A 23257-nucleotide genomic window follows, 5' to 3' on the forward strand; every position below is an offset into this window, starting at 1 on the left:
TTATTCTTGAAAATCAGATATCCATTAGTTTTTGGACTATATATAGTTTTGTGTTTTCATATTCTAAGGTAGTGAAAAAACAAAGTAAAACTTTTCTATTATCTTGTTGGGTTATCTTTGTTAAATTTTGTTGTTTCTGCTCCTAGTTTATATTAGAAGAGCTTGTTGAATCCTGGGGGATACGCCTAATTTTATTTATCACGGTATAGACGAAATATCCTTAAGGACAGTGTCCTTGACACGCCTCAAGCTAAACTTTTATTCTCCATAACCATCTAATATTTTCCAACAAAAGATATGCTTTATTAGTTTTCGCATGACACCTGATTATTTCGTTCCTAACAAGATTAATGTAATGCCCCGCACGAATCTAACTCTTGGGTCCAAGAGAGGGGTAGACGAAAAGGTTGTGGAGTCTAAATCAACTTGTTACTCATGCTAACATAAAGCTGAAATATCTTTCAAATATATATTTTCTTTTCTTTCTTCTCTTTTCTTATAAAGCATTTTTCTATTTCTTAATTTAATGTTTTACTTCTTCTTTTCTATTTTTCGAAATCATTTCTTTTTCTTTTTGTTTTTATTTTTTGAGTTGCGAAGAGGTAAGCTTGTGAACTTTATTTGACCGTTAGGCATCAGTAAGTCATTCATAACCAAGAGAAGAGGTTGGGTGAGCTAAGAATGCAGAAGTTGATACAAACCTCTTTACCTTCATTAATCAAGCTAATAGGTTCCTGATACTATATATATGACTAAACAAAAAATATATATACATAGATAACCATTCAGTCAGTACATGCAAATGAATAGGAAACAAGATGGATTTGGTATTGTGGTCAAATGTTGGGTAAAGATAGGACTCTGGGTAGGGGGCATTACTGTAAACATATCATTCATACATCATTGTCCAATCCATTGTTGTTATATCTGAAAGATGGATTTGAAACAAAAAACGTGGTGATCATATTTTCAAAGAATGGTTTGTTCCAACAGTCTAGACAAAAGCACAATGTTTAATAAGATGGTGTTGTCACACAATTTTATTCTCCTGAAGACCTTTTTCCTTCACCCTTCAATTTTCCTGCTTTGCTTATTGGACGATGAAGGTCAAGGGGAAGAGGTCCAGGTTTTCGTGTTTTTCGGTTAAATCCTCTCAGACATACATATCCTGCAACACTAAGAAAACTCAGTGAAATATATATATATATCTTTTTAGGTTGTATGAAGGAACATAACATTGATTTACATAGATTTTACACACGATCATGTTTAGATACATAGGTACCATTAGTTCTGACCTTGTTCGTGTACGAATGTTGAATAATGAAAAAGACATTGTTTATTTATGAAAGAAATCACTTCATACCTCTCCAAAAGCAATTTTGTACTTGTTCTGTTGACATCCCTGATTTCACATAAGACATTTTGTAAGACTAAGTTTCCAATGTATGGATGCCATTTTTTACGATTTAACAGCTCTTGTGTCTCTACCTCTAAATATTGCTCTAATGGAGGTGCCGCAATATAGGGTCCTTCTCCGCAAATTCCATATCCATGCCCTCGGAACATCAATTGGCTCTTTAGTGGATTCTTCATCTGCAAAAACCTGCGCCAATCACTTTATTATTTCACGATGAAATCAACTTAAATGTGACATGTATGGTAGTGGTTGCATGAATGAGCATATTATTTACCACAATATGACTCTATATTATCATGAGATTAAGAAGGAGAGGGGGAAAGTTCACCTCATTTACTTGGAAGTATGTCCCGTTGAGCGGAAATCTTCCTCTGTTTGCTGTTCGACACGGAATCTGAAGATGGTCTTATGAGTTACGTTTTAATAGATAAATAAATGCCAAACCGTGGGGATAGTAATAATTAAGTGCTAAGTTTATCTCACCAGAAGTGTCCCACGAACTGTCTCGATATTGTCTCCTGGTTCGTTATTTAACACAGCGACCTTGTTTTGAGTTTCAGTGGAATTGCAGGATCCACACTTCTCGACTTTGTTTAGAGTTTCATTGGAATTACAGGATTCACACTTCTCTTTTGGAGGTTCTGCAGAAGCGGCATTTCCTGTACCAAAGTAGATCACGTGCTATTAACTATAGGGTTCTTGAATTATAAGTGTGAGGTCAATGTGCTTTTCCTGCATAGACCTCATTTCTTACAATTTTATGGAAACTTAGTTCATTCACGTAATCCCCAATATCATAACTTTTCAGGAAGCAATGACCTGGTATCCTTATTGCTAGTAGATATGGGCAGGGGTCTTCTGGTTCTCGTTTCTCTAGCTGCATTTAAATGCTGAATTTAGTCAAAACTTAACCAAATCACAAGGCATGCTTACAATCGTTCTTTCGTGTCGGTAACTTAACTTACCCCTTCTAAAAGTGGATGTGAATCTGGAAGCTCATAGCTGCAGCACATAGAAAAAAAAGTTAACGAGAATCTTAGTTAAACACTTCAGCATTTGCGTAGAATTCTGGAAACCACATCCTCTTCATTACATATTTTGCTTACAGTGTCACATAGCTTTCCCAAGTAAGGTAAATCAAATGGCGAAAATTAATGAAAACTTATTACATACTTACACTTGGTGCTCCGTCCTTAACCGACTTGTATTCTTCCATTTAGGCAAAGGGATAGATGCAGCTTCTTGAGAGGCAATGACCAAAGCCTTAGACAAATCAGTGTCCCTTATCGAGAGATCAGTCTCATCTATGTAACGTGATATATTTTCCATGAATGCCTTGCCATCAAATGTAATTCTAGGTATGTCATCGGTGTATTGATCTTCAATTTCTGTTTCTCCAATACATTCAAGTGCTGGATAGGTAATAAGCTCATTCCCGTGATCTCCAATCAAATGTTCTGAACTTGAGGCTTCCCCTAACAAAGGAACAACTGCTGTTTGATTGAGAACAGAAGTACCGTCGGCCACACTTTCTACAGGTGCTAAAGCAGTATCTGTATTCTCAAAGCTCCTTTCCCCTGGTTCCGGCAGGCAGACTCTTGCACTGCAATTTTGTCTGAAAAATATTTAGAAGCATCAATGATAGGGAGATATAATGTATGGTTAATAATCAAGGCAATGCGGAAAGAGCAAACCTTGTAAAAGCACTTGCAAAGTGTTTACACTCTGCTTTCATCGGACATGCATTACAATTTGGGCTTGATTTTGTACAGAATACCTGTAAGGAGCCAGATTACAGTCCCAAAGTCCTATACGTTAAAGAAAATAGAAAACCATAATTTAAGATTAATGACAGTTAACCTTTCCGAAGGTAATCATCTGATGATGAAATTCATACCTGCAAGCAATCACAAAGGAATACAGAATGATTTTCACTAATATTTCTGCTGGAATAAATCAGCCATTTTATATTTTTATGTCTAAAGATGAGCTTTTTGCATGTCGATCCTTACAATGTTAAATAATCAAGTGTGCATAACCGTGGCCAGAGATACTTGTGAACATCTTTCACATTCGGGTACCTAAAGCATGACATATCAGGAACAAGGAGAAAAACTTACAATATGAAACTTTGACAGCTCCAATTGCTAAATCCAAATTCTTACATTTTTAAAAGATGCATCTCTTGTCCTCTTGGAAGTGGTTGAATAGGTACCCAACCCAGCCGCACGAGTACTCGTCCTACATTCGTATCAACCTTATCAAATAATAAAGGGGGTTAATGATAAAAAGCTTTCAGACCCACATTAACAGGTGTTTGCACACATTTATAATATAAACTTACAGGGAAGGCTTGGTGCTGGAGAGCGAGCAATCTTATGCATTCTACACTTTTCAGTCCCAAACCATAAATGCTCAGAAAGTATTCTCTGTAACAAACAGAGCTCTATCATCAACTTCTTGAAGTACACTTTCAAAGCTCAATAAACTTCTGCATTGCCCAGAGGCCGGGCTAGGATTTTGAGTTTATGGGTTCTAGATTTCAGAAACGGCAGTTTACTGGATTCTGGATAAATTATTTATAAATATTAAATGAATTTTTTAACCAAAAATACAGACTCTGAGCCAAAGCTAGTGGTTCTGCCGAACCCGTATACAGGCTTGTGGCTCCGCCCTGGCATTGCCTATCTAGGTTTTGTCGATTTCATATAAAAGAAGGTGCAGAAATTACTTTGCCTTTTCTGATTGAACTTCACGTAGCCATTCTAGGTCTACTTTCCCTTGTTCCAGCATCAGGCGGTTGATAAAATTCTGTATGAAGTGAGCATTTTAGTTTCATGCCTTAAAAGAAGTGCATGCTGACTGTTTACAACATTGTTTTACCTTAATTCTTAGTGCAAGTTTTTTGTCCATTCCCCTCAGCATGATAGCTCTCGATATCTCATCCACTGTTGCTGCACGAACTGCATGCCAATCTACCGTATCTAAGGTGTTATCACTTCTCTCTTTGGGATTAACAAAGGCAGATGACTTCAGTATGTTATCCCATTTAATGGCTACACTTTTCAAGTCTTCATTTTTCCTTCTTAAAACTGGTTCAGCTTGTTGATCTCCTATCTCCTCTTTTTTCCTCTTCCACCGATTCAATATTTTTATCCGGTTTAGCCACTGTCTCAAAGTATTAGCACTTCCTTTTGATGATTTCTCCAGCTTGATCTTTGCTTTTGCATTATGGGATTGACATGATAAAATATTTTCAGTAGCTTTTTCTGACATCAGTCCACTTTCTACTTTCGTTGTAACATTTTCAGCAGAGGTTGAATTATAAGGATATTCAGCAGCAAGGGACATGAAAGCAGAGCTGCAAATGCATCAGCACAGACAATTAAAGAGAATACTATTCAGATTTTCTCTCCTTTTTTTTTGTGGAAAAATGGACACAATAAGAATTCATTGTGGAAAGTTCATTGTGAACTACAAAATTAATTTACCTTGACAAGTTGTCGGCCACATTTTGAGCCAGAAATACCCCAGCCACAGAATCTACAATTGAACCTTTCCACTGTGAGAATTGTCTATCACCTGTAAAATATATAAGCTGCACCCAGTTATGTCTTCCTGTACCTAATTTTGACACCGACTACACATTCTCTTTATATGATGATGAGAGAGAAGTGGAAAACCTTCTTTAGGATAATATGAAATACTCCAGTTGTGAATACCATTTTTTAACATCTAAAAGTTTCCATTTCCCATGTTCTTATCATGTTTTCTTTATAGGTTAACACTAGAAGTCAGAAAAGATTACAATCAAAGCCATAGTGTGACTCTCGCCAACAGAAATTACCCTGTAACATGGGCGGAGCTAGGGGGCATAAGGAGGTTCATCCACACCCTTAAGGTTAAAGATAATTGTTATGTATAAATAGTATATTTTGAATCCCATTAGTGAAAATTCTGGTTCCGCCGCTGCCCTGAAACATCTGAATTTGTATCCATATCATGTGATGCATAAGCTCGCATTTTGATACTTCAAAAGGTGGAGCCGTTAATGAATAATGAGTATAGTGTTTTCATCTTAGGTGATAGTGTTTAGCTTTGGCGATGTTTTGAGACAAGCATTTCATCAAGTTGCACTTTACAAACAGTTAGCAGCAGTTTTTCTGCTTGAATTTGGCCTGCTAAAGTGAATTTTTAATAATGTTAGAGTTATCTGCTGGCAATGCTGCAGCTCCACTTTACAGACATGTGCAGTTCATAAAATTTCCGATGATGATTCTGAATTCTAGACTTGAAATTTCTGGGAAAAAATAAAGGCTATGGCTTCATTTATGCTGAACAAATTTTTATTGGATTGGATTATCACATCTTGATACCGTGATTAATAAAAAAAGAATCATAGAATTTTAAAATAGAAGCTTAATCTGATACCTTGGATAAGATGCATGCGAGAAACAAATGATGCCACCCGTCCGCGGAACAATTGCCTCTCTGTTTCCCACGTTTTATTACACTTATCAGATTCGGCTGATTCACAGCCTTCATCTTCCGGTTTTTCCATCAGCAATTTCCACTCTCGTATTGTCTCCTCATCAAGGACTACTTTTGTTCTTAAGATCATTTTGTCTGTGTAACTAGGTGTTTCATTGATTGGGACAAGTGCATCTTGCTGTGTGTGATGTATTTGAGAATTCTTACTATGTTTCACTATCGCTCTACTTTCACTGCGAGGTACTTGAAGCTTTGGTTTCTTGAGAATTGAAAGGCTGGTTTGGCTGTCCTCTATACCTATAAAAAATTACATCAAAAGGAAAATATCATTGCTTGTTAAATGGCATGCCACACATATTATGAATCCAAGGAAGTTGTATAACCACGGAAAACCACCGTCTTCATTACCCTTCATAGTACATATTGATGATTTCCGCTTCTTGTTCCAGCTTTCTTGAAAGAATGGGCGAACTTTTATGCACTTGTTATGTCTCTGATTCTTCTTCTTAAATCTTCTGTGGTACACCTGCAATGAATAGTAGTAGCATACCTGGGGTTAGAAACAAAGGAGGCGACAGTGAAACAACATTTGTAGTAATAACAGTTGAAGAAGTAGAAGGCAAGCTTTTGCCTGGAGAGGCTTGTTATGCCCCTGAAAGAATGGCTGAACTTTTATGCATTTATTGTGTCTCTGATTCTTCTCATATCTTCTATGGTAAACCTGCAACGGATAATTAGTAGAACTCTTAGGATCAGAAACAGAATAGATTATAGTGAAACAACATTTGCAGGATTGACAGTGAAGAAATAAGGGAAAAGTTTTGCCTGGAAATTCTTGGAAGGAACCGATGATGGACCAAGCTTCTTTGAGGAGCTTGGATCCCCCGAAAAAGTTTGACTGCATGGGAAACTATCAGCAGTTTGGATCGCATAAACAGGGCTATTAACAGCTTCAGCAACTAGATCATCTTTCTCAATATTCCCAGAATCAAAACCCAAAGCTCGCTTACAGGATCTTTCCAAAGTTTCTTCATCTCCCAATAACTCTTCTCTTACTCTTTCGGTAGCACATTTCGGTGTCTCAGGGCTAAAGGTCTTAACAAGATTATCTTCAAGCAATACTTTTGGCTTGTAATTCTTAGTTTCGGCTCTTTTCCCCAGTGTCTTGTTAAATTTCAAGCCTCCGTATTCGTCTTTTTCTTCATCGTCTGCTAAAACATAATTTGGTAATATTCTGGAAAGTGGCATCAATTCTAAATCTCCAATAGAAACAATTATAGATATCACATGGAACAAGCTCAATCTTGAGATAATTATCAAGCACAAAAATAGTTGACTTGGTTTATTAAGTAAATATGAATGGGACATGGTTATTGAGAAATCACAAAACCATGAATATATCTTTTGTGTGTTCTATACTAACAAAGGACTTCTTATGCTTCCCACGAATCCATTTTATGTGCATGACAGAAGATAAAGTACTGCATGCATGACCTTCACCTAAAGTATTTTGTCCCAAAATGTAAAATTGGATGTTGAAGTTAAAACAGATTTAAGTGTAGTATTGCGTGGACAAAGCATCCCGCAATAGGTAAAATAGGGTCGAGGGGAAGGGCCATACCCCAGGGGGTGCGATGTAGACAGTCTACCCCTAGGTAAAATAGGAGTTGTAAAATAACCACAACTATAACTATGTAACGTTTCTTGAATTCAATCAAATTTTTCCTGATCCCTATAGTCTGCCATAAAGCAGACCACACATATGCATAGTCCACTAGAATTCACCTTTGTAACAAGTATGTAAAAAGCATAAAACTTTTTGCAAATTTTCAAAAATATGGAGGCATTTTAACTTGAACTTTCCTTGTCTGAATCTTTCCTTTCTTTGATCAAAGCAAAATATAGTTTTAATAAAAAGGGAGCAATCGTATAAATCGAGTTGATTTATCCCCATAGTGCAAAACTTGTCCCACTCTTCAACTAACAATGTGCAATTGAATTCATTACCTGCTCCCATGCTAAACCTTTGGTTTATTTTCCTTGGACGAAGAGAATATTTATCTGTCCAAAAAAAATGCTTTCAGCTGAGTGATCCCAAAACTACAAAAATTTTATTAGATTAATCACCTGCTCCCGAGCTAAATATCTCCTTTTTTTTCCTTGGTCGAAGCGAATAATTATCTGTGGAAAAAAGACCCCTTAGTATATAGATGAAATCCCATAATACAACAATAAGCCCAAATGCATGAATTTAGAGACTACAACTCTACAACCAATCAAGAGTATGATATACATTATTTTTAGGCCTTAGATAATCCAGTCACTTAAGAATTGCTGAATTCATCAATTTACCGCTCATTTTGTGCTCAATACTCATCATTTTATGGTAAAGAATTTTCCAGGAAAGGATATTGCAACTCAACAGAAATTTATTCGATGCATATGATTTGTAACTTCATAAATGTGAACAGTAATAGTGGTATTGCATGTATACTATGATGATATGTCTAATCTTTGAATTGAATAATATAAGTCCATAGTTAAGTACTAGTAGCTACTAACAACAACAACAATATACTCGGTGAGGTTTGGGGAGGGTAGAATGTCCGCAGACCTTACTCCTACCTTTGCTTGTGTTAGGTAGAGAGATTGTTGCTAGGTAGAGAGATTGTTGCTGGTACACCCTTGGATACAACAACAACATACCCAATATTATCCCACACTGTGGGATCTGAGGAGGGTAGACACTTACCCCATAGAGAGGTTGATAGGTTGTTTTCAATAGACCCTCGACTCAGAAAAGCATAAGCATCACATTAAACCACATTAATGAAAATATAGACAAGAAGGGACAGTACCAAAAAGCCATATAAAAGAGGCTAGTATGAAAATACTTCTACTATAGTAGAAGTAATAAATATGCTTACTGTGGGAGTCAGCCTCCAGCCTTACTGGGGTGTTGGTTACCCAAGTGCTATCTCCCCTTGAACCCTTTACTATTTGCATCTTTCTGTGAGTTTTAAAGAGAAAAAAGGAAGAAGCAGAGGAATTAGAAATGATTGACAGGACCAAAAGAAAGCATATATTGTGCATGCAATATAAACATGAGAAACAATGTTTGTATCCACAATATTTGGCCATAAAAAACATGCATGCATGAGACAATTCAAGTGAAGTAGAAAAGAAAAATACCCCCAAACTGCAGAAGAATTTACTGTTTACTGAGTCTTGAATACAGAGTGTTCTTAACCAAAGTGGGAAAAGAGATGAATAGAACTTGAAGATAACAAAATCCAACGTATATATAGTCTTGAGTGTTTGGTTTTCAATCTATTGCCACGTGTAATTACTACCCACCCAACTAAACAAAGTGAATGAAACTATCAAATTTTCAATCAATGCCACATGTTCTAGTTGCTTATTTGAACAGAACATTCAACCAGAGGTAACTTTAGTTTTTCTTTTCATTTGTCACTTTTTTAAAGAAAAAAAGGTTCAAATTTGTCCATCTACTATTTAAAATTAGTTAATTTTATGTGTAGTTACACTTTTGATCCTTTCATATTCTTACCATTAATAAATCATTTCGTTTTACACTTGCATTAACGAAACTCCATCGTGAAATGTGTGACTTCACCTATCCAATTTTATCGGCAGAAAAAGTTCAATTTTACCTCTCCACTTCTAACTATGAAATTACCCTCAAGTCGAAGCTCCATTAAAGATCAAGGTCAATCAAGACTTTCTCCTAACAATGGAGAAATATTAAACTAAAAGTTTGACAAAGTTAAAATTGCTCAATTTTGAACAGAATAAAGGTAAATGCAATCACTTCTGTTTTCACGGTTTTCAACATTTTCCACTCGAACTTTTTTTCCATTTTTATAGGCTCCACCTACTCCGTATATTGCCTATATATTCTTGAACAGAGCTATATTTCTCAGTAGCAATATCATCATGAAGGTGACAATCATCTGCTCTGTCAATTAACAGCAATGCGCATCACAGGAAAAAAGAATCTATTGTCAAACACAGAAACGTACACATTAAGATCAAAGCTTGAATAGAAAATCTCCTTTGGCGTATTCTGCTACAGAAAATACTATCCCAAATTTCATGAATATATCAACTGTCCATAAACAAGAAACAATGCTCATCCCGTCCCTTATTTTCAATTGCCCAATGTTGTATGCTGATATAAAGAACATACAGATCGAATGCGACCTCATGAAACATATCATTACAACATCAAGCATACAAAGCATCAGCTAAATACACTGGTTGTTGAAGAGGGACCAGCAATCTGCAGAGGACCTTTGCTCCAATCAACAATCTCACTGCAGTGTCCACCTCAAACTCCATCAACCAGCTTGACCATTCACGGGAGTTGGGTTTTCAGTAATAATCATATTCTTTTACTGGCAACTGCTTTCAGCCTATGCCGTTCAGCCCTAGAGCCTATGACTTGTCCCAAGATAAATGCTGTTATGGTAAATTCCATGGCTGTTTTCGGCAGCAACACGGATTTCCTGAGCATTACAATGAATGGTACAGCTGCATGTACGGCTTCAAACAATGTTCGCGAAAATATTTCAGTGTGTCTCTATATGCATAAAGGAATATTTGCATCCATGCCTATAACATCAATCACTAAGATTTTTGCAGGTAGAGGAAATGAATCATATTGAAATAGAATGCTATTTCATATTGACTCTCCTTGCCCAACCAAATGATAATATTAACTTCCTATATTTTTCATCTAGCAGCAACAATCAACAGTTGCATAACACCATAGCTGTATACATCAGTAGGAAGACTCAAATGGCCATCTATTTGAGTGCTAACATATGATATTTCCAAGCACTTGATTCTATAGATCCGAATCATGAGACCTTGGCTACAAATCCTTCTCCTACCAACATGTTTCTTGGTTTTATGTCACGAAGTATTAACAGTTGCTTTGATTCTGTTATGCAGCTTCTGTGGGATAGCAAGGGGAACATGTATCAAAATTGTCTTGTCATCTTCAATTGATCAGCCATAGAGGCACTGAAACTTACCTTTAGCAGCTCCATTGGCTATCATCATTCTCTTCCTCCATGTTAAGCACTTTCCTTTCCCCCTACAAAACTTAGTACAGTACCATAAGCCTGAAGCATGGAACTCATCGATAATGTAGCGAAGCAAAGAAACATTTATAACATACTAATAAACCAGAATCTTTCTTAGAAGAATGCAAAGACATCTAAATATACACTTGTCGGCATAAACTTCATTCACAAAACATATATTTCCTTCCTTAGGAATCTGAATGTAAGAAGGAATGTTATATCTTTTTCTAACTGGAAAGATGCAACATTGGTCCAACAAATATCAATGCAAAGAAATAGCAAGGCATAATTGGAATAAGTCTATATCATCTTATGTTAGTCAAGTGAGCAAACCTTTATGATTCTTAACCACCAATTCAAGGAAATTGAAGTATAGTTACTTCAGACATTCTTTATACTACAGACCTCTCTATAACAGCATCCTTATATAACAACACTTCGCTATTAAAGCTAAAAAATTTCGGAACCAACTTTCATAACATATGTTATGTTATAATATATGTTCTGTGTAATAGCACTTCGCTATAACAACCAAAAATATCCGGAACAAACGAGACTTCCCTATATAATAAAACTTCGCTATAAAAGCCAAGATTTTTCGGAACCAACTTTCATGTTGTGTTATAATATATGTTCTCAGTAATAGCACTTTGCTATAACAACCAAAAATATCCAGAACAAACGAGGCTGTTATAGAGAGGTTTGACTGTACTATAAATGAGCCAGTTCATTTAACCATTTATGCTAAAGAAACAGACACCATAAATCTTCAAGCAACATATACTCTTGCAGTAAAGAGGCACCCAAACCACAGTTGCTATTTTTTTTGTTTTTGTAGTGTTATGCCAGCGGCGAAAGAAGCTTTCCAATCCCCCTTCCCGTCATTATTATTTCCAGAAGAGCATCAAGGAATCATCAAAGAACGACTCCTTAACACAAAGCATTTATATGACTGATAACACTGTAAGAGAAATCAAGCAATTCTAGAAAATAGAACGATTCCAAGGTTTAGACCACTACAAAATTTGCAAGATCCAACATTGAAACCAGAGGCACAAAATCTGCAAGTTTAGTATCAGTCAATCAAGCTTAAGGACCCCCACTCACACACAAAGTAGAAAAGACATTCTCCTTGCTTCATCATATATATCGGGCAGCCAAAGAATACCCTTACCTTACCAGCGCAAAACTGTTTGTTATCCTAGATTGCATAGCAGCACTTCAGGTACAACGGAATACAAATGAAAGATGAACACAAAGACTGACAAGAGCGGAGAGCATCCTGAAAGCCAGAAGACAGTTTTACAAGTTGGGGGTGGGGGTTTCCTCTGCACTACAGCAATTTCCCTAGAATAATCCAGGGGTGTCCAGTGTTTAGAATCAGCTTTAGCAAGGGGAATCTCAAGTTCTGTAGGCACAACTTCATTTAGTCAAAACAAAAAACCATTTTGACCGAAAAGGCACATCCAAATGAATGGGAAACAAGTGCCATTAGATGGAGTTGGAATCTATGCAGTAAAATGTTGGGTAAAGAGGACACTGAATGGGAAAAATTAGTTAAATCATGTAAATATTTCATCCATATATCCATTGTTCTTACCATGTATATATAAAAGATGGGATTGAATGAATGAATTGTTTATCTAATATTATCTTTCCTTTCTTTTCCAGCCATGTAATGAATCTATTAGCAATCAACTAATCCAAAAATAGGTTGATACTGATCAAAAGAAAAATCTAAAAACAGGTTGATAATCATCTGAAAGCAACTTTCATCATTAATGCTCATTCTGGAAACTCTTGCCATTATCAATTTCATACCAAACATGCTATAGGATGAGCACAAGTAGGGCACCCTCAATATGCAACAAGATACACAAATAATAGTAGAAAGTAGTGACAAGCTGCTTCACAGGGAATGGTACAGACCACAGATTAACATTTATTATGCAACATGTGGACAAATCGAACTTCGTGATGCAGATTACAGAATAGTTATGGAACAAAATGAAACTAGTGACTGTACAAAAGGTCGAACAGACACAATAACCTAACCTGTACAACATCTGGAAAAATATTTACAAATGGGAAAACTTAGTACATCCATGACAAATCTTGTTTGAAGGAGACTGACTTTGCAGCTCCTTGAACACCCCTTTCTGATATCTGTGGACAATCCTCCACAACCAACAACTCTAACTTGTAAGATCCGACAAGAGGCTTTAACCCATCATCAGTCGCTCCCAAACACTTCCTCAGCCGTAATATACACAATTGAGGAATTTGGCCAGCAAGCTGCAGGCCCTCATCTGTGATCTCTTGGCACCTCACAAGTTCCAAGATTTGGAGATATTGTGCCGAACAAAGAGCTTGCATTCCAACATCATTAAAAGAATACACATGGTCAAGAGCAAGTTCTCTTATTGGACACATTTGTATTAACATTAGTATTCCATTTAATGTAAAGGACGAAAATGAGGGGAACTCCCCGTCAGAGAAAGACAACCTAACTGTATCAAGCAGAGAGCAGTTCTGCGCCACTGCCTTTAGACTTTCATCTGTTAACCGCAACGGATTGTTTTGTAGAAGAGGAAGGGAGAAGTCTGATGGAACCCGGAGAGAGATTGATTGAAGGTTGCTTGATTTCTGGGCCAAACATACTATGTCACAGTCCCTCACCCCAACACACATGTCTAAGTGAATCTTTTCCAAATTCTTGCACTTGCCTATAACACATGCAAGCCCTCTCCCAGGGCTGATAACGCAGTTCACTAAGCTAAGTTCAAGCATGTTCTCACATGGGATCCATTGCTTTTGCCACCGATCAACTGCCAAACGGTCATAAAGCTTCATGTATCTATAGTTGGCATCAACCTCAAATTGCAGTCTCTTCAATTTTCTCCAAGTAGACCCTAGCTTAATCAAATCACCTTCTCCAATCACCCTACAATTTTTGATGCAAAGATCTTCAAGAATTTCATGGTTTCCAAGATATTCTAGCCACTCCATACTACTGACATTAAGACACCGAATCAGGTGAAGCACAGTGAGGCCTTTGCAGCCCACAACGAGAGACAGGATGCCACAACCAGTAATTCTGGGGGCAAAGTTCAACTTCAAGGAAGCAAGTTTCGAGCATGAAGCCAAGTAACTCAGACCAGCATCCGTAATGAAAGTACAATAACTCAACATGAGGTCTTTGAGTGAAGGGCAATGACTTGAAAGAATGAGAAGGCCGTGATCATCCAACTGCTTCCCTAACTTGGACATCCAACCAGAGTAGATAATTTCCACTTTCTCCAAGTTATAGAATCTGTTGCATAGAGCAGTTAACGCATCAGAGGCAGGATGTAAACCACATCCCACGCGGATAGATGTTCTCAGCCCATTAGCCAATTTGTGGAAGCGTTTGCAAGTTAGGGATACAGAACTCCTATCAGTGGTTCTCTTAATCCTTCCCAAAATATCCAAGAGTAATTCATCTGGTAAATTATTCATCTGGAGTCTGGACTAGACTTCTTTTTCATCAATCTAGTAACAACCTAAAATGCATAAAACATATTTTTACCAAAGATAGGAAGGAAACAAAAAACTCAACCTACAAAATTAAAGAAAGAGATCCAAAAGGGGACCCCCACCCCCCCCCCCATACATCTCTCTCTTGAATCATAGGACACTATTAGACACTAATTAACTTCATCAATAGGCAGATATGAATTGAACCAACAAAAAAGGAGCACAAAACAGTGATGAATATAGCATATAGTCAACGGGTTCAACTGGACCCGATATATGTATATACACTAAGTGTTAAACAACATTATTTCTAATGTGCAATGGTTTCAATGTTAAAAATCCAAAGGTTGAACTTGTTAAATCCTGGAGCAAAATGTTTTAAAGTCCCTGTTATCCAGAGTAAAAAAAAGGGAACCCCTCTTCATTGCGTAGTGGGAAAAAAATGCAGGGAATCAACCGGCTAGTTTCAGACCATAACATCAAACTTTTCCGAGCTAATTCAAGCAAAAAGGATGGAGAAGTACTAAATTCTGAAATCCAGATAAGATACCATATAATAAGACATCAAAATCCATTAAAAGACACGAACAAAATGGTTAAAACTAAGAATAAACAAAAAAAATTAAACCAATTAACATCATGAAGAGAGAGAGAGAGAGAGAATAAGATTAACTTAACTAATTAAAAGAAAGCAAAATTCTAAGTCCTTACTATTCCAAAAAAAGAAAAAGAAAAAACCCTTTCCATTACAACAGCAAAACAATCAAGCATCAATCAAATATTCAAATTACTACGTGGTAATTCACGCAAAAAAATAAGAAAATTACCAACTTATTTAAAATCAGATCAGATATATTATAACCTGAGCGATAATAATGAAGAGGTCAAATGGAGTGAATTTTCGATTGATTGGATGGAATTGAATTTAAAAAAAAAAACATAAATATTAATCGCATTTTCATGAGATAATGAATTCGGAAAACATATCTATATACATAATGAGGCAAAAAACATTAAATTGAATATATTCAGGCTTCATACCGCAGAGTTTTTGCCGAGTGATTCTGACGGTTCTTTTTTGGTCGCTATCTGAAATGGATATATGATACTATTACTTTGAGGATTCCAAAATATCTCCAGTTTACTGTCTTACTTCACCGAGTTCTCCACGAGTCTTTTTTTAAAAAAAAAATATAAATCTAGAGTTCTCACAAAAATTATAATGAAATCGATCTAAACTTCTAATGGATCTCTAGCATTTGTGATTTAGGGGGCGTAAGGACGTAATAGGCAAAATTTGATTTTTACTTTTATATATTATGTTTTCCTATCGATACATTCCAAAAGGTTTAGTGGTCAATGATTTCAAAAGGTCATTGGTTCAATTCCTACGAACTACAATCTCATTAATTTTTTTAACTTAATCCTTTTTTGACCCCCTACCAAAAGCCTTGCTTCCGCCATTGATCCGTTTGTAAATCACGTGTAATTATGAAGGTGTTTAATTATATATTCTAGTTAGTATAGTAATTACAACAATTTATTTATTTGCTATAAGTTAATTATAATATAATTCTTAGTGTCATGATTGAATGAAACATTATAGTAATTTATATCGTTTGATATTCTTTATTTTAAATAAAAAATTAATTATAAAAAATAAATAATTCTTTTAGACAAACTTATAAATATTTTTTAATATGCGACAAATATATGTGTATACAAGAAGGGGAAGAGGTCCAAAATTGTCCCTCTACTATGGTATATTGTTTGTTTTTGGCATCCGTTATACTTTTCGTCCATATGTATCCCTACCTTTAACAAAGTTTGTAAAATTGCCCCTAACCCTAACGTCCCTCCACTGTGGCAGCTAACCCCTCTAATATTTTGTCCATGTCAGCAGCCAAGTCAGTAGGTCCTCAAATATATTGTCATGTCAGCATTAGAAGTAATTTAATCCTCAAATAAATTATGTTTCTTTATGAAAATTAGAAAAAGATTAAAAAAACAAAATAAAAAGGAAAAGATCCCCTGCCCTACCTACCTCTAACCTCTCCCCACGATAAACCCAGTTCACCTACGCCTTTCATCAGTAATTTTGTTTTCTAACTATTAATTAATCCCCTCGCCAGCTTTATTCTTCACCTTATTTCGTGGAAAATTGAGACTAAGAGTGTTTAATCCGGTCAGATTTTAGAAAATCTCAGGTATTAATTGGTTGAAAAGTCTCATTCTGAAAAGATGAATTAATCTTCTTTTTGTTCTTTTTCTTGTTGGCTGGTTCGTATTTACTTTACCACCATTGAAGTCCTTCTGTTGATGAGAGTTTTTCGGCGAGGTGTAGCGGTCGGCGGAGTGAGTTTTCTTTTTCTTCCCCCGCCTTCATGATTTTATGCAACCAAGTTTCTCTTGAGTTCTGAATTTTTAGGAAAGAAAAGTGAAAGCAATAAAGATTATTTTCGACAAGCTCGCCGGAGAGGAAGGAAATTAATAACAGTGGCTATGGCATTAGAGAAGTAGAAGAAGTGATGTTGAGAAAAGAAGAAAGAGAAAAGCAAAAGAAAAAAGGAAAATTGCCTCTAACCCTACGGTAAATTTTCTAATTTAATAAATGCAATAACTACTTTGAGAGAACAAAGGGGCGGCGCGCTTCTTCCTCTTCTCTGTCAGTGATTGTCGTCGCCAGATTTGGTCATCGGCTGGCCGGCGGATCTTCATACCAGGTGCTCGTCCATCTTTCATACGCTCAACCGCTCTTCCACTTTATTTTCGTTCATCCGGCCATGCTGCCAGAATCTGGTGACTGTCACCACGCTTTCACTAGAGTTACCTTGCCGGAAATAAAAGAAAATGGTCGTCCTTTGCGATGTGGTTTGATTTTGTTCATTGGAAGTATATAAATCCGGCAGATCTATACTAAAAATTTCTCCGAATTTCAGATCTACACCACCACCGGCCAGGCCCGGTGGTGAACAATTCGTCAGCGACCATATTTTGTCATCATTTCATTCTTATGTTTCTTTTGCAAGCAAATCTGAAATCTGAAAATCTCCGGTGACTTACAAATTTTCAGCGATACTACTGTCTCTTGTTATTGTCAAAAAAAATGCTATAACCAAGATATTATTAAAAGTGATGATATGGACTCCACCTTGGCATTTTATTTGGTGGGACCTGCTGACTTGGCTGCTGATATGGACAAAATATTAGAGGGATCAACTGCCACAGTAGAGAGACGTTAGGGTTAGGGACAATTTTACAAACTTTGTTAACGGTAGGGATAGATTTGGACGAAAAGTATAATGGATGGCAGAAGTAAATAATATACCACAGTAGAGGGGCAATTTTGGACCTTTTCCCAACAAGAAATATCAAAAATAAGAAAAGAAATCATTTAAGAAGTCATTCCATAAGTATATCGTGTAACCACCACTAATTCTTTGCATCCTCCCCACCCCACCCCACCCCCAACGAATTGGAGAGTTAATTGCTTCCCTCAATGCAAATTATCTAATTACATCCGGTTACATTCAAAGGCAATTACAAAGTGGCCTTCCAAACATGCCCTTACATTTAACCCTTGGTATCTGTCGCTTTCACACTCAAAAAATAGAAGAGCAATCATTCTCCCGAAGTTAGGGGGTCATTTTGCTTAATTTCTTAGACATGCTTTTCTCAAGCGATACCTCCACCATTATCTTTCGTCTTAAATGTGACTCTACAACTACCAGTTTTCCTCCATGATTTTTTTTGTCGGATTTGGAAGTCACATAGAAGGGTGTAATCGAACCTTTTTTATTGCTCAAGGTATATATTTGGGTATTTTTATTGTTAAGAACAAATTCAAAATATTACAGATGATATATAACCAATTGGATAATATAGGGGGAATTCAAATTTTTTGCTTATATATGTGGCATCACTATGGAAAATGTCAGATTCAAGGTAAACATTCATTAAAAGTGTTTACCCTAAAATTATGTAACAATTAAATTTTTATGTGGTTTAAAGGATATGTGGTTTAATTAAACACAAATGATTAAGAACTACATATAAATAAATTAAAGACGAAATAAATTATCAAACCAATCGCGACGTTATGGCCAAGCCTGATCTTAGATTGAAAAACAACCTCGCCCTCGATTGGGCCCTCGATTTGAACCAGTTATGAATGAAGAACAATACAAGTGAGCAAAATTCTTAATAGTAGCTTAGAGAATAAAAATAAACTTTTATTGCCTTTGAATGCATGTTATATTATGTCAGAAGAAATGAAAAAACTCTCTTTTATATAGTAGGAGAGTTTCAATCCTAGTAGAAGTCTAAAAAAGGTAAAAATCTTCTTTTCCCGATAATTGTTGATCCACAATCGATACGAAGCGAGATTCGTGCCGTGATATCTGGTTGAGGGCGAACATTGCAGCCCTCTATCAGTCATGCATAACCGTCTAACGCATCTCCCGAGGTCTAGAAATCATACTCGGTCCGGGATGCGTCGCTTTACCACGTCCGATGTTGGACATATCGTTCATCCTTCCCGGATCGCGACGGGTCTCTGTCCCCGATAATAATGTCGAGGGTCCGTGTTCTCCTCTTCGTTCTCTCACAGGGGAATGGGGATAGACATTGCCCCCGATTTTACCCGTATATAGATAGTCCCCTCATTTTCCGGGGGGTAGATTTATCGAATCGACGGAAAACGAAAAGCAAATCCCTATTCCTTCTTTTGTATGTTATGACCGAGCTGTCGGGTCAACAGAACGTCCCATCAGTCACGTCATTATAACTTCGAGCACGTGTCAGCCGCTGGTTTACTGTTCTCGAATGTGAAACATCCTGTATTGATTGTTCTCTCCCTATAAAAACTCCGACTCTCCTTCACTTTCCCACTTTTCGATTCCAGAACTCTTTGATTTACCCTCGAATTCTCTATTTGCCTTCACCTCCTTCAAATATTCATACATTGCTTTTTAGACATTCATATCTTCATCCTTAGTCTTCATGCATTTTTTTTAATCTTTAACTCAGATATTCATATTTGCATCCCATCTTTAAATCTTTATATCTTTTCTTCATACCTTCATATTTTCCAGATCTCGATGGCAAAAACTTCCAAATCCGTGCCTCGGCAAACTGCTCCTTCATCTTCTAACCTGGCCGCGGACACCGAGGTAACCATCCCTGAGGTGACCCAAGAACAGTGGCAGATGTACATATCAAATTTGGGGGCTTAAGCACCCATTGAATTTGGCAAAGAATTTTTGTATTATATTAAAAATTTAACAAAATAAATATAATAAGTCAGTTAGCACCTAGGTAACAAAAAGTTTGATGGGTGCTTTGGTCTAGAGAAGGTGCTAGAAAGCTAAGAATTTTGGGTCGTGAGAGTTTGAACCTCACTTATAATAGGTCTTTTTTAGGAGGCATTTTCCTTATGTTATCAAGTTAATTTTTTTTGCCCCATTCAATTAGGTCTACTTTTTTGTTCTTTCACTAGCCATTGTCTTGATCCAATACTACTTATTTTTTCATTCTTTTACCTTTTTAAAAAAAAAAATTAACTTCATTTAATTCACTATAACAAATAAAGTAAATAAAAATATACTTAGAAAGGACTCCAAAAGTTCGTTTGAAGACGAAGTGGCCCTCTAGAATGGTAAAACCCGCCATTTTATTTCACGTTACTTGTCTTATCCATTACAATTTCGCAGCGTCTAATATTAAAATTATGAGTTTTTGCATTAATTTTTTTATCATCGTATTCAAATATTTGTGTACTTATGTAATGTGATTAGTAGTACTTTATGTCAAAAATGTTAAGCACCTACGAACCCAAAATCCTATATCTGCCATTGCCCAGGAGCCCCCTTGAAGAGCTTCGTACTCGGGGGTTGCTCTATCGGGAGCAACTTCAATATCGAGAAGGCCTCCTGTCAACAGGACTGAGGCAAGGGAGCATGGAGGTACATATGCTCCATCACTGAGGAAACACTACCTACAGTCCGGACAGATTGTAACCGGGAGGTTGAGGAGGTTCATCCTCCGACCCAACGATGATATCACTACTCACGTGGAAGGGTACTTAAGTGTTTACACTTAACCCTTCACGCTCGCCCCGGTGGACCCAATAGTCCTCGACTTCTGCAAAGGTATGAGGTCTACCTTGGGCAGATTCACCCATCCTTTTAGAGGATCGTAATCCTCCTCCGACACTTTGTAAATAACACCGAAGCTTCGTACTCGGGGGTTGCTCTATCGGGAGTGACTTCAACGTCGAGAAGGCCTCCAGTCAACAAGACCAAAGCATGGGAGCATGAAGGTACATATGCTTCGTCACTGAGGAAACACTACCTACAGTGCGACAGATTGTAAGTGGGAGGGTAATGAGGCGAGACGATATCACCACTCACGTGGAGGGGTAATTAAGTGTTTACACTTACCCATTCAAGCTCGCCCTAGTGGACCCCATAGTCCTGGACTTCTGCAAAAGGTACAAGGTCTTCCTTGGGCAGATTCACTCATCCTTTTGAAGGATCGTAATGCTCCTCCGACACTTTGTAAACAACATCGAAGCACCCCGATTCACCCTCGACCATCTGTTTTGTCTATACACTCCCTGAATCTTCCGAGGGGGGTTGATTAAGCTCATTCGCCAAGTGAGTCAGGCTCCATTCTCGAGCATCAATGAGGATCAGGATCAAGGTTGTGTTGATACCCAATTTTTTCCTATATATTTTTATATACAAAATACTTTCAAAATAGCATGTACATACATATATAAGCATGCCCAAAAGTTTTGGTATTTTTTCCTAAGTTTTAAGATTTTAAAATCAATTTATTGTCTATTTTTAGCAGTACAAAATCCAATAATTATTCCCAAGATTATCATTTTGGTGAATAACTTATTTTATTCTCATATTTACACCAAAATATAATTAAGGTGATTTTTGTATATTTTTTACAAATCTATTTGGGATTTTTAAGCTAAATTGCATGTAATTGCAATTATAGCCTATTTCACGATTAGTAGCATTTTAAAATTATAAAATTATTACCAGTATTGTTAAATTAATATTTATATAGTATTTGTTGGCTCAGTATTTTTAATTTACTTTTAAAATTATTATTACTATTTTTATAAAATAAAAAGGGAAATAGGCTATTTAACACTTAGCCCATTTCTATTTCAATTACAGCCCTTTCACCTTTCAATTTTGGCCCTCAATTTGACCCAATTCCGCCCCCAAATTAAACCAGCCCAATCCCCAAATTACCCGACCCCTGACCCGATTAAAAAAACCCACTCGGCTCCCCTTTGATCCAGGTCGTTGATCATTTTGATCAACGGCCGTAATTCACCCTTTCCTTTTTAATTTCCAAACCCCCTTTGACTTAATTCATTTCACCTGAGACGCCGCTAACCTGACTTGGTTCATTCGAACTAAGCCTGTAATGTTGATTTTACTGGCTATCTGATTGATTCCCTTTCCTTTTTCTTTACAAACCAAGTACAATGGACTTTTGCCTTAAATAAACTCTATGTATTTACCCTTTTTATGCTACTGTGAAAATTTTTTAATCAAATTTCTTTCCTCAATTGTATTCTACCCGTTTGAAATCAAATCCCTTTAACTGAAGGAAGATCATATGAGACTGATTTCAAAGTTATTTCCTTACCTTTCTTACTCGTTTTCTGCACTATAAAAGGGACTATCCTTCTACACTTTTGACACCACTTCGAGTTCAATACCTCAAACTTTTAGATCAATACTTTCAACTAACTTACACACTTTATTGCTTTGAGTTCAATACTCTTACAACATTCTGCTCTTTTCTGGGATCTTTTGGAACTTTTGCTTGCAACTTGGCTTTTTCAAGACTACTTTTACTTGTTTGTTTTCCTTGAAACTGGTATGTTGTAATTTAGCTTTCCTGCCTTACCCCTATGTGTTTATTTACAGTTTTCTACAATCCTTTTTACTTTGTTGTTCATGATTAATGTTAACTATGTGTGTTCTTTCCTTGCATCTGTTTTCTGTTATGAATCCCTACCCCTATTCCCTTCCATGTGTTTGAGTTAAGGTTCATGGCCTGGCAGTATCCAAATTACTGCCCAGGTTCAAACCTGATCCTTAATGGATCCTAACTCCCAATTTTGGATGACAAGCTGGTTAGGGGTGTGCCAGCATTCCCAATTGCTGGGCATGACCACCAGCTTGCCACGGCTTTCCCTGATCCCCCCCTATGCACTTACATTTACTCTTAGACTCTTAAGTTCTACCCCACTCCCCTCTTATGAGCCTTGCTTTGGGACCTTGAGTTCCCTCTAAACTTGGACATCTAAGGGTTGGCCCTTCCACACTACACTATGATCTTAATTCTGCAATGTGTTTGGGGTGTAAGCACTGTCCGGAGCCCCTTTGAGATTCTTAGGAACTTTGACACATCCCAAGTATGAGAAAGGATTTTGGAAATCCGATCCTGGAAGTTGGTTTATCTCATATTGTTGGACTTTGAGTCTGAATTAGGCTGTTCGGTTGTAGCTGGAACTTCTGATGTAATTTTTTACCTTTATTTTCTGAGTTTTTCGGGTCTGTAATAATTTGTAATAACTATTGGGGATAGCTAGTGGAAAGGGATAGGATGAATGTATGCAAAGGGGTAGATAACTTGCCTATAGGATTTTCTAATTCATGTATTCACATAAACATCATGCCTA

At 36.7% G+C, this 23257-nt stretch overlaps 2 protein-coding genes across 5 annotated transcripts; both read right to left on the reverse strand.

Annotated features, from left to right (window-relative positions):
* Positions 1–809: 809 nt before the first annotated feature.
* LOC107811978 (DNA glycosylase/AP lyase ROS1-like) lies at positions 810–6632 on the reverse strand. The gene is made up of 18 exons (XM_075225915.1): positions 6320–6632; positions 5852–6208; positions 4912–5002; positions 4304–4781; positions 4152–4231; positions 3765–3849; positions 3586–3677; positions 3433–3501; positions 3281–3317; positions 3115–3197; positions 2598–3023; positions 2386–2422; positions 2240–2297; positions 1904–2079; positions 1749–1814; positions 1492–1606; positions 1367–1405; positions 810–1168 (listed from the first exon to the last, which is right to left on the reverse strand). The coding sequence occupies exons 1-18, from the start codon at positions 6324–6326 to the stop codon at positions 1041–1043; spliced, it is 2424 nt and encodes an 807-aa protein (XP_075082016.1). The 5' UTR covers positions 6327–6632; the 3' UTR covers positions 810–1040.
* Positions 6633–9954: 3322 nt separating this feature from the next.
* On the reverse strand, positions 9955–15821 carry LOC107811979 (F-box/LRR-repeat protein 14-like). 4 transcript variants are annotated; one of them, XR_001654038.2, is made up of 4 exons: positions 15580–15821; positions 13078–14564; positions 10972–11033; positions 9955–10891 (listed from the first exon to the last, which is right to left on the reverse strand). XR_001654038.2 is itself a non-coding variant. In XM_016636982.2 (3 exons), the coding sequence occupies exon 2, from the start codon at positions 14518–14520 to the stop codon at positions 13117–13119; it is 1404 nt and encodes a 467-aa protein (XP_016492468.1). In that variant the 5' UTR covers positions 14521–14564; positions 15580–15821; the 3' UTR covers positions 9955–11033; positions 13078–13116. The 4 variants fall into 4 exon arrangements, 2 of the variants coding, with proteins under 2 accessions (XP_016492468.1, XP_016492467.1); XR_012696612.1 differs by having other exon boundaries at positions 10972–14564; XM_016636982.2 differs by having other exon boundaries at positions 9955–11033.
* Positions 15822–23257: the final 7436 nt, after the last annotated feature.

This window comes from Nicotiana tabacum, chromosome 11 (assembly GCF_000715075.1).
Source record: "Nicotiana tabacum cultivar K326 chromosome 11, ASM71507v2, whole genome shotgun sequence".
Lineage (NCBI taxonomy): Eukaryota > Viridiplantae > Streptophyta > Magnoliopsida > Solanales > Solanaceae > Nicotiana > Nicotiana tabacum.